The 9,672-nt window shown below is 36.7% G+C and overlaps 1 protein-coding gene across 1 annotated transcript; it reads left to right on the top strand.

Annotated features, from left to right (window-relative positions):
• The first annotated feature begins 5,008 nt into the window (after positions 1 to 5,008).
• Positions 5,009 to 6,518, top strand: LOC118267858 (chorion protein S38-like). The gene is made up of 2 exons (XM_035582103.2): positions 5,009 to 5,176; positions 5,259 to 6,518. The coding sequence occupies exons 1-2, from the start codon at positions 5,165 to 5,167 to the stop codon at positions 6,291 to 6,293; spliced, it is 1,047 nt and encodes a 348-aa protein (XP_035437996.2). The 5' UTR covers positions 5,009 to 5,164; the 3' UTR covers positions 6,294 to 6,518.
• Positions 6,519 to 9,672: the final 3,154 nt, after the last annotated feature.

Raw genomic sequence — 9,672 nt, 5'->3', positions numbered from 1 at the left:
ACTGCATCAATAACTTTGTAATCCTATAAAAATGTATGGGGTTACAAAGTTATTGATACAGTTACAATTTCATCACACCAATAACTTTGTAAACCCATATAAATGTATGAGATTACAAAGTTATTGATGCAGTTACATTTTACTGTTTAATGAAATAATTGAATCTACAAAAAGAAGTGAGATACCATCAAAAACATTCTGTAAAAAAATCCAAGTCGCGCACCTCATCATATTATGTACCGTAAAAAAATGTGAGATCCATGTAAGTAATACCAAGTCGGTTATTTTATTTAGTCCCTACTTAAGAGACCTTCTGTCTTAAGTTATAATGTAAATTGTTATCATATCAATATTACATTAATTTTACGTTTTAAATAAAATAGATTGACTTGGCCATCGCATGAAAACACAAGTATACCTACTTTTGTTGACATTTCTCGTATTAAATTGTTTAGTCTATTTCATGATAACGAATTACGATGGTCTATTGCACGATTACGTACGATGGCCAAGTAAATCTCTTTTTTTAACACCTTTCCGTTCAGGTGGTTTTTCAGTAATCAAAATGTCCTGTAATCTGACTGGTGTTAGTAAATATTGTTGATTATCAAGACATACCAATTGCGCTCTACTAAAATAATCTCTAAAGTTGTCGTAGCTTGCATACCATCTACAAAATCTCTGCTAATAATACTGGTAATAAAACAAAAAATAAGAAGAGAAAAAATAAATAGAAAGAAATAAGAAGAGATGATGAAATTCTAGGGAAACCAATTTATCAGCATGCTTCTGATCCAATTATCAGCACCATGCTAACATTTGGATTTTGATGGTATAAACTAGTTTTACAAAGCAAAATCAATTCTTTGCATAAAATAAACATAATTTACATTAAAAAATATGAAATTAGTATTTATGTACTTTTTTCCATTTATCATCACCAGTGCTGATAATTTAGAATTTACAAAATATTCGATCCATTTATCAGCACTATCTATTTTACCAATTAATCACCAAAACCTCAAATTCTACTCTTCAGATTATCATCAAAAATTATCTCAAATATCAGAGAAATCATTAGTTTCAATATTAAATTTGTAAAAGATACGATATATCATAAAATGTAAACACGTGACCTTAACGGCGATCACAAGAAACAGGCAAAAACAGAAGAAACTGCAAGACACAAATGTTTGTTTACATAATTTCCATCAATTTGAGGTCTCAAAGTATGATTTTCCCAATAGCAGGATTCCAAAAACATACATTTATTTATTTATAAGTGTGGAAACCCAAATTAGTAAGTGAAAACCTTAGAATTGGTCGATTTATTCAGAGTGCTGATAATTTGGTGCAGTGCTAGCAATTGGGTAGTTGCCCCTACGTAATCTTTAAAATATATTTATGCCTATATTTATCAAAAATAAATAATCATCAATTATAACCTTTTAATTTCACTGGATACCGAAATAATCAATAAATATTTTACAAAAAAATCATATTGTCTCGACTGTTATGCGTTAAATGTATTGAAATATAGTGGAACTCGCGTGCGTCTCGCTTTCTTGACCACGTCGCCGATGGGACCCAACTCTCATCTCACGTTTTGCGATCAATTCAAATTATGAAACTCATTGGTCATTTTAATCAGCTAAACGGTTGTAATGTCTTTCGAGTATCTTAGTTTGCATGTTCAATTAGTAGATATGTTTCTACTCAGTATATTTGGTATCGTACCAGTTTCAGCTTGTAATATAAAATTATGTGAATAATGACCCTGTTTCTGAATTATATCACTCCGGTTAAGGACATATTAATTTACACCAGCATTAAATTAAAAAACATTCATTTTCATTCTTGCATTGGTCAACCAATGCAACACAGTAAATCTTAATAACATGTATTATTTTCATCTGGTGCGGTGGCGGTCCAAACAGGCCAACTTACGGACAGTGCGTGGTGGGCCTTTTGAGCCCGCCTATACTATAATGTCCTGTCATGTCCCGCACTGGCGGGAAGTTCTCACATTTCGCGTCCGCACAAGCAGAAGTCCCGCGGCGGGCCGACTATGGGTGATCCGCAGTGAACGTGTTAATATTTCATAGAAAACCAAAGATTTACCACATACATGACATTTAACTGTAAATTGAGATATATGGTCAACGATTACTCTTAATCAAGTTTCTAACAGACATAAGTTTTTTCGTCAAATTATTGATCTTGATTAAATTGAGTCCAATTAATGTAATGAGTCTTATTATCGGTTATTTTACTTTTGCGTGGACGCTGTAGTTGTGATTTATGACTTACTTTATTACTGCGATAATAATTTATTATAGCGTATTAAACAGGCATTAGTAAACGAAATGCCAAAAAGTATTATAGAATACATAATCTGACATCACCATTGATAATTATACGTATAGTATCTTCACGCGAGTGTCGGAATGGCATGAAGAAATTCAAGGAGTAAATACACATTAAGGGTGCTTTTTCTCCAGTGATGTGCTATGCTACGTTGTTGTGGATGCGTTTGGCTTTCACCAATCATATTCATTGGCACATATAGCTTAGCCCTGGTGGAAATGGACTCAGCTAAACTATGAAAAGATGCGTGCTATGGATTGCTTCATCTAAGAGAGCTGTGCATCTTCCTCGCATAGCTACTTTGCGACGGCGTATCTTCATAGCACATCTTACTAGATATCGCACAGCTACATTACTTAGTATCGGTGGAAACGGTTACATAGTTTCACAGCTGAGCTATTACATCTTCCTAGCATAGTTACATAGCACATCGCTCGTGGCAAAGTACCCTAATTGATAGAGACCGGGCAGCAACGCCTACTTTCTGATGAACCTGAACCTGGTTCTGTAACTTCCAACCCACCTATGAAACATAGAGATTATAACCAACCCTTTTGTGTAGAGGAGGCATCACAGTCCAGCAGTAAGCTGCCACGGGCTGGTGGAATACAAATGGCGTGTAAACTAAAGAAAGAACGATGAGCTACTACGAATATTACATCACTGATCAGAGATTTATAAATAAAACCAAATTTATAATTATATTCATCTCCGAATAACACAGATATCTGAATTAGAAACGTCACTTTCATTTGTCAAACAAACTTTCTAGAAATATTCAACGTTTAGCCTTTTTGACCTTTTCGAACCTAGTAGCATATATTCATAGTTACTTGTATTCATAATGCATTAAAATAATTATAGTCTTAGGTACGCTATGATCTAAACTTAGACCTAAGCTCTCACTTCCAACCTTTTCACTACACAACATAAATGTTTAACACTTAATTGGTATGTTTCGGCATTTTACTGTTTGCTACGGTTGGTAATAACTGACTGTGTAAAAGGGTTTAGGTTTCATCTATATTACTTTAATATAGTAAGCTGAAGAGTTTGTTTATTTGTTTCAACACGCTAATCTTCAGATTTACTGGTTCAATTTGAATAATTATTTTTGTGTTGGGTAGTGCATGCATTGAGGAAAGCTATAGGTTATAAAAAATCACGGTATTATCAATAGGAGTAGAGCAGACCGAGTACAACCCCGTAGGAAAAGTCTTTATAAAATGATGTGGTGATTGGTGAGGTAAGGAAATTTTTCCCTGTTGAATTATATTTCCTTTCATGATACTAATCTCTTCTTATAATATGATAGAAGTATATAAATGAAAGTTGTTTTGATGTGTCAGAGATTCCTATGATCTGCATATTAATTACAAGCCAATCTTAATCATTAAGTCTAGAAATAAAGAAGTAACTCAGTTTTTACAATAACTGTCGTGTTACTAAATTAACTAAAAATATCGGTTTACTCAATTAAAATACTGAGTAAAGCTCTACTGGTTACTCTAGAGTACTAGTCGCTCTAGTAGTAACTAGAGGGACTATTCCCTATGAATAGCGCACGGACGCGGCGTCTGCAATCCTAAGAATCCCTTTGTGACTCGAAACTATTAGAGCTTTTCTCAGTATAATTACGTGAGAAGAAAACCGTTATGTTTTATAATTGATTTGTCGCATAAAATCATTTTTTGGTAGTCAAAGCAATTTCTGATCGAATAGGAAACGGTGTCCATAACTTTACGGATTCACCGTATATGCAACATTATGACGACTATTTATTATGCAAAGGTATGAAAAATTAAGGCCTTTTTCAATTGTATTGCATCACACTTTATTGTTGTGGCTCGGAATTATCACTTGATCACCAAACTTAAAATTATCTTTATTTTAAGTTTAAAATCTGCAGTCTGAAATTGAAACCAATAAACAAACAAAAAAGAAAGGTGGTTAATCGAAACTGAAATTCATTAGATCTGAAGATTGTAAAAATGTTTCACTATAGTCCTTATAAGAAAAAAACCTATTACTTTTTTTTTTTTTTTTTATGGAACAAGCCGGCAATCGAGCAGACGTATTACCTGATGGTAAGCAATCGCCGCCGCCCATGGACACTTGAAACACCAAAGGCGTTACAAGTGCGTTGCCGGCTTTTTGGGAGTTAGGAATTTATGTTCGGGAATCGGGGATGGGGAAGATTGGGAAGGGGGAATTGGGCCTCCGGTAACCTCACTCACACAACGAAACACAACGCAAGCGTTGTTTCACGTCGGTTTTCTGTGAGGCCGTGCTATCACTCCGGTCGAGCCGGCCCATTCGTGCCGAAGCATGGCTCTCCCACACTTAAAATTATATATTACTTGACTTGTCCTAAGTTCACACATGGAAAGTTGTCAAAGTTCATAATTAGATGCTTAATGCAATGGTCACCTTGTCACCCATGGTATCGAAATAAATATTAAAATGAAATGTTTCGATATTAAAACCTTTTCAATGTCATTTAAGTTAGAAATCGCCATAATTTTCATATCAATAAAGACAGACTCCTTCATCAGCAGCCATTGAGTAACCGATGAGCATAATATATTCCACAGCAACGGCTAGTACGTCAAATGTTTCCGTTAGAAAAGGAAAAGACTATTCAGAAACCAGTTCGTTTACTCTCGTTCTCAACGCGTGTTGACCTACACGCGACATCGATATAAATATCATGGAAGTACACGATATCATCACAAACAAGCGTCGCTTGTTACAGTCAACACAAGTTCACGTAGCGGCCAGCGATTAGCTAGTCACAATGGCTGCTTTTGTAAGTATATTAAAAAAAAACAAAAATGACAGACAAGTTTCCAAAGTATGAATGAAAGACTAACTTGTTTCTATCTTTTCAGATGAAACTGACATGTTTATCCATCCTATTGAGCAGCACCTACGCCGGCTACCTCCACGGTCACCATCACGGTGACCATTCATCGGGTGGATACCCCTCACATTCATCATCCAGCTTCTCCCCCAGCAGTTTTCCTGCTGGATCACTACCCTCTGCGACTTATTCTGGATCAGGATTAGGCCACGGTGGCTACTCTCATGGTGGCAGCATCCTTGACACCTCATTGTCTGGTCCCTCTATCAGCGGTGGTCACGGATTGAACCTTGGTTCCGGATTGAGTAGCCATGGACTAGGTGGTTCCGGATTGGGTGGTCATGGATTTGGCAGTGGTTCCGGATTGGGTGGACCCAGCTACAGCAGTGGATCTTTAATTGGATCACCGAGCATCGGTAGTGGACCTGGAATCAGTGGACCCGGAATCAGTGGACCCGGTTTTGACGGTGGTTCTGGACTCAGCGGTGCTGGCCTTGGTGGACCCGCTCTCGGTGGATCTGGACTCGGAGGATCTGGATTGACTGTTCCCGGAGGTGATGCTCCACCCCCAGGTGCCAAGGCCCCTGTTATTGAAGAGATCCATGGTCTTGCTAATGGTAACGGTGCTCCTACTCAGTACCGCATCCGTGAGGAACCTTACCAAGTCTTCAGGGAAGTTACCCACAGAGTGCCCCAGCCTGTGCCCTACCCCGTACCCCAGAGAGTCGAGGTCCCAGTACCCCAGCCCTACCCCGTTCAAGTGCCAGTCGTCAAGAACGTACCAGTACCAGTTGTGAAGATCCAGCAAGTTAAGGTCGACAAGCCAGTGCCCTACCCCGTCGAGAAGATCGTGAAGGTCCCATACGAGAAGATTGTGAAAGTACACGTAGACAACCCCGTGCCCGTTGAGAAGATTGTTGAAGTTCCAGTCGTGAAGCTGGTCAAGGTGCCCGTGCCAGTTGTGAAGGAGTACGCCGTCCCAGTCGTGAAGACTGTCCACCACAAGGCTCACAGCCACGGCCACAGCAGCCACGGTCACGGCCACGGTTGGTCCAGCTGGTAATTCTGGATAACCAAAGAAATACATTGTACATAGTCTAATCGTCACAAGCCTAGTCCGGTCTTTTGTAAATATAGATCGCTTCATAGCTCATCGTGAGGCTGCAATCTAGGGTGATAACTAAGTCATTAATTTAGGTGAATATACTAACTGTATGTTCTTATAATGTTTGCTGTAAATAGTAACGTTATGCTTTATAACTTTAAATAAAACAAAATATCCAAAGAATTATTTATTTTATTTTCCTATGCGATATGACCACATGACACTAAATCTTAAGAGTCCAATAAACGCTATTAAAGACAGTCTTTAATATATTCCATGCTATCAACATCAAATTTTGTGACATTTATGAGGGTACATATTATCCCTATCATAAAGTTATGGAATAAAGATGGTGGAGAAATAAAATTTAGCTAACATAATACATCGTTAGATACTCACTAGTCTCAAATAGTAGGACAACATAATAAGAATAAGAATTATTAAGAAAATACTATTATTACCTACAAAATATTTCTAGTACACTTAATCCCAAAAGGGGTAGAAGAGGTGCAAGTATACAATGTAACACCCACTTTTCAATAGCTTTGTTATGGAACCTGTTGTCTTGTACCGGGCACAATTTCAGACTCCATGCTACTACTGTTTTTCCCATTAGTTCAAAAACATATTGCAATCATTTGTATAAGTTAGTCTTTTCTAATAAATCTACTTGAGCAATTTTTTCAATAAATTACATCTTTCGGTGTGTGGAACTTTTTGTTTGGGGTGGAAAACCATCTAATGTCTTCTCCCTCCTTGGGTGAAGCAAGATTGAATGTCAGTCTCTTACTGACTAAAAACTACCCCGTTTCTCTTTCTGCTTTTCGAGGCGGAGCCCCGATAACCCGTAAAACCCAACCGGTAACCCGATAGGTAGGGATTAGTCCCTACCGACAAACATACAACCGATTAGTCTACTACCCAGTCCTTAGGGGTGATCAGCTACTGATGATGATGATAATAAGGAGATTACATTATGAGTATGAGTACATACTCAGAGACGTTTAGTGATTACTTAAACTATTACCGTTGTAACGATTTTGTTCTGAAATCAATTGCTATGTCAGTATAACTCAGTGCATAACTACTCCTACAATTATTTATTTATTCATTATTATGTACAACAAATACCTATTACAGAGCTTTACACAGGATAAGTTATTTATATCATGAGGTACATAGGTTAATTAATGCCCCATTGAGTAAATATGATACCTACTGAATGAAAGCTTACCTTTTATTGCCAAGAACAGTCACAGTACACTAAAATTACATAAGGAAGTACTTCGTTACTTACAGCCTATTATTCAAAGTACAACAACAATTAAACGACATATAAAACGATAGCAAGAAGATTGATTATAAGAAATCTATGCAACTTGAAACCGAGATTGAATCTATAAATAAGTGCCGGTAACATTTCGGTTATAAATGAGGTTGAATGTGGCCAATGTGGGCGGGCTTTTCACTGGAATTGGAAGGCTGTGCGACCTTAGGAATGATTTATTGTCATTTAATTTACGTAACACGGAGAAACTGTTATTGGTGTACTCCAAATGAAACGACGCATAGTTTATTTATAGATTATTTTCCCTTTCTACGCATTGTGGTTTAGAGGCCTATTAGTTTCTTGCTCGTTCTTCTCCATAGGAATCTAAACCAGCAAATACTGACTGATAGACAGACAGACAGACATTTTGATTTTCCTATTATTGTAATAGTTGCTTTGACGTTCAAAAAGGCCTTCCCGTTGAAATAGATAATTTTAATTTTGACTTTGACTATGATTATTATTTTCATCAGGATTGGGTTTAAAATGAACAAAGAGATGGATGAGTTTATTAACTAGGAAACTGCATCGCAAAACTAAGGAATAATCCCTTATTAATCGGACTGTGGCCGAGAATAAGCTCAAAAAATAAATAAAGTGTATAAAAATGTATGACAGTTACACATTTGGTAGTATGTGTCTCTCTGAAAATGAGTCTAAACGTTAAGATGAGACATTAATAAAAACGCACTTACAAATTCATTCCTAATACATTACATATTTATTAAGAAGCATACATACATAGCTAATCAAAGCTCTAAACTAAGTCAATGAGATTAATATTATTGACAATTATGTAAAAAAAACACACGACAATGCGGAAACGAAAAGCAAGTGGAACGATCAAGCTATAGACTATTAACATACGAATTCCCATGAACAGGTGAAATTGGAAACTTAATATTGTATTTAATTATAATAAAAAAATAAACATGCATATCTGACATCATAGGACCGGTGATGTAATCATTTGGCAAAGACGTATTAAAAATTGGGCCATCGTATTTCAATGTGACTGATTTATTGTCCAGAGGTTGAGGTTTCAAATGTAAATCATAAAGTTGATGGTATGCCTATTTTTCTTCTAATGCGTGACAGATAAACTAAAGTGAAATTACGAAAGTTGTTTATTAATCATCATCTTACCACCGTACTCAGAGTCATTTATTGGTTACTTAACCCAGCCCTTAGCAATGGTTTTCGGAACAAAATCGTTACCAAGGAATGGTTTAAGTTAATTGCAGAAAAAGGGCCTCTTACTGAAGAGGGGATTTGCTATAATCTCCTCGTTAAATCCATGCTACTGCTTGCCTTTCGGCTGATGCTGGTAGGAGGGTGATATGCCTTTTTTATATTGCGATGGAAATAATCGTGAATTTCCCATTTCGTGGGACGGTGGGCATGCCGGACTGTTATTGGCTAAAACCGCCGGGGTGTTCCTCCTATGCCTGTGCCGGTAGCTCGGACGCCCTTGCCGATTCACCGTACCAGGTTGATATGCCTTGGTTCATCGTTAATCAAATCCTGGTCATTTCTTTACGGATCCTAGTATGATGATCATACCTTAGTTCGTCCCAAATATTTCTTTACGTAATTTTGGGGTTTTCTAAAGAAAACGTGACCAAAGTCAAAGGAAAAGCTAATAACCCTAACTTATCTAAATTCGCAAATAAATTACGAAGAAGATTCACATTTGAATGCGATATGAGGAAACATTGGCATCTGGCATCTGTTTCGCGTTCGTATGATAATGCGTGACCAACTGGCCATCCTAATAATTTCTTATTTTTTTTATAATTTTTTATAAATCGACCCACTATCTTACTTAACACAATGATTACATTTGGTATCAGCGTACTGAAGATACTCGTAGTATCAAAATTCATGAAATGTATGATATGTAAATAGATCGTTTATACTATTAAAAACATTGAGATATTAGTGTTCCTTGACACGTAACAATTTGTGGCAGTTTCATCATAAGTCTCGCATAATAATAGATAAGTC

This window comes from Spodoptera frugiperda, chromosome 6, assembly GCF_023101765.2.
Source record: "Spodoptera frugiperda isolate SF20-4 chromosome 6, AGI-APGP_CSIRO_Sfru_2.0, whole genome shotgun sequence".
NCBI lineage: Eukaryota > Metazoa > Arthropoda > Insecta > Lepidoptera > Noctuidae > Spodoptera > Spodoptera frugiperda.
This window is presented reverse-complemented; position numbering and strand designations above follow the sequence as displayed.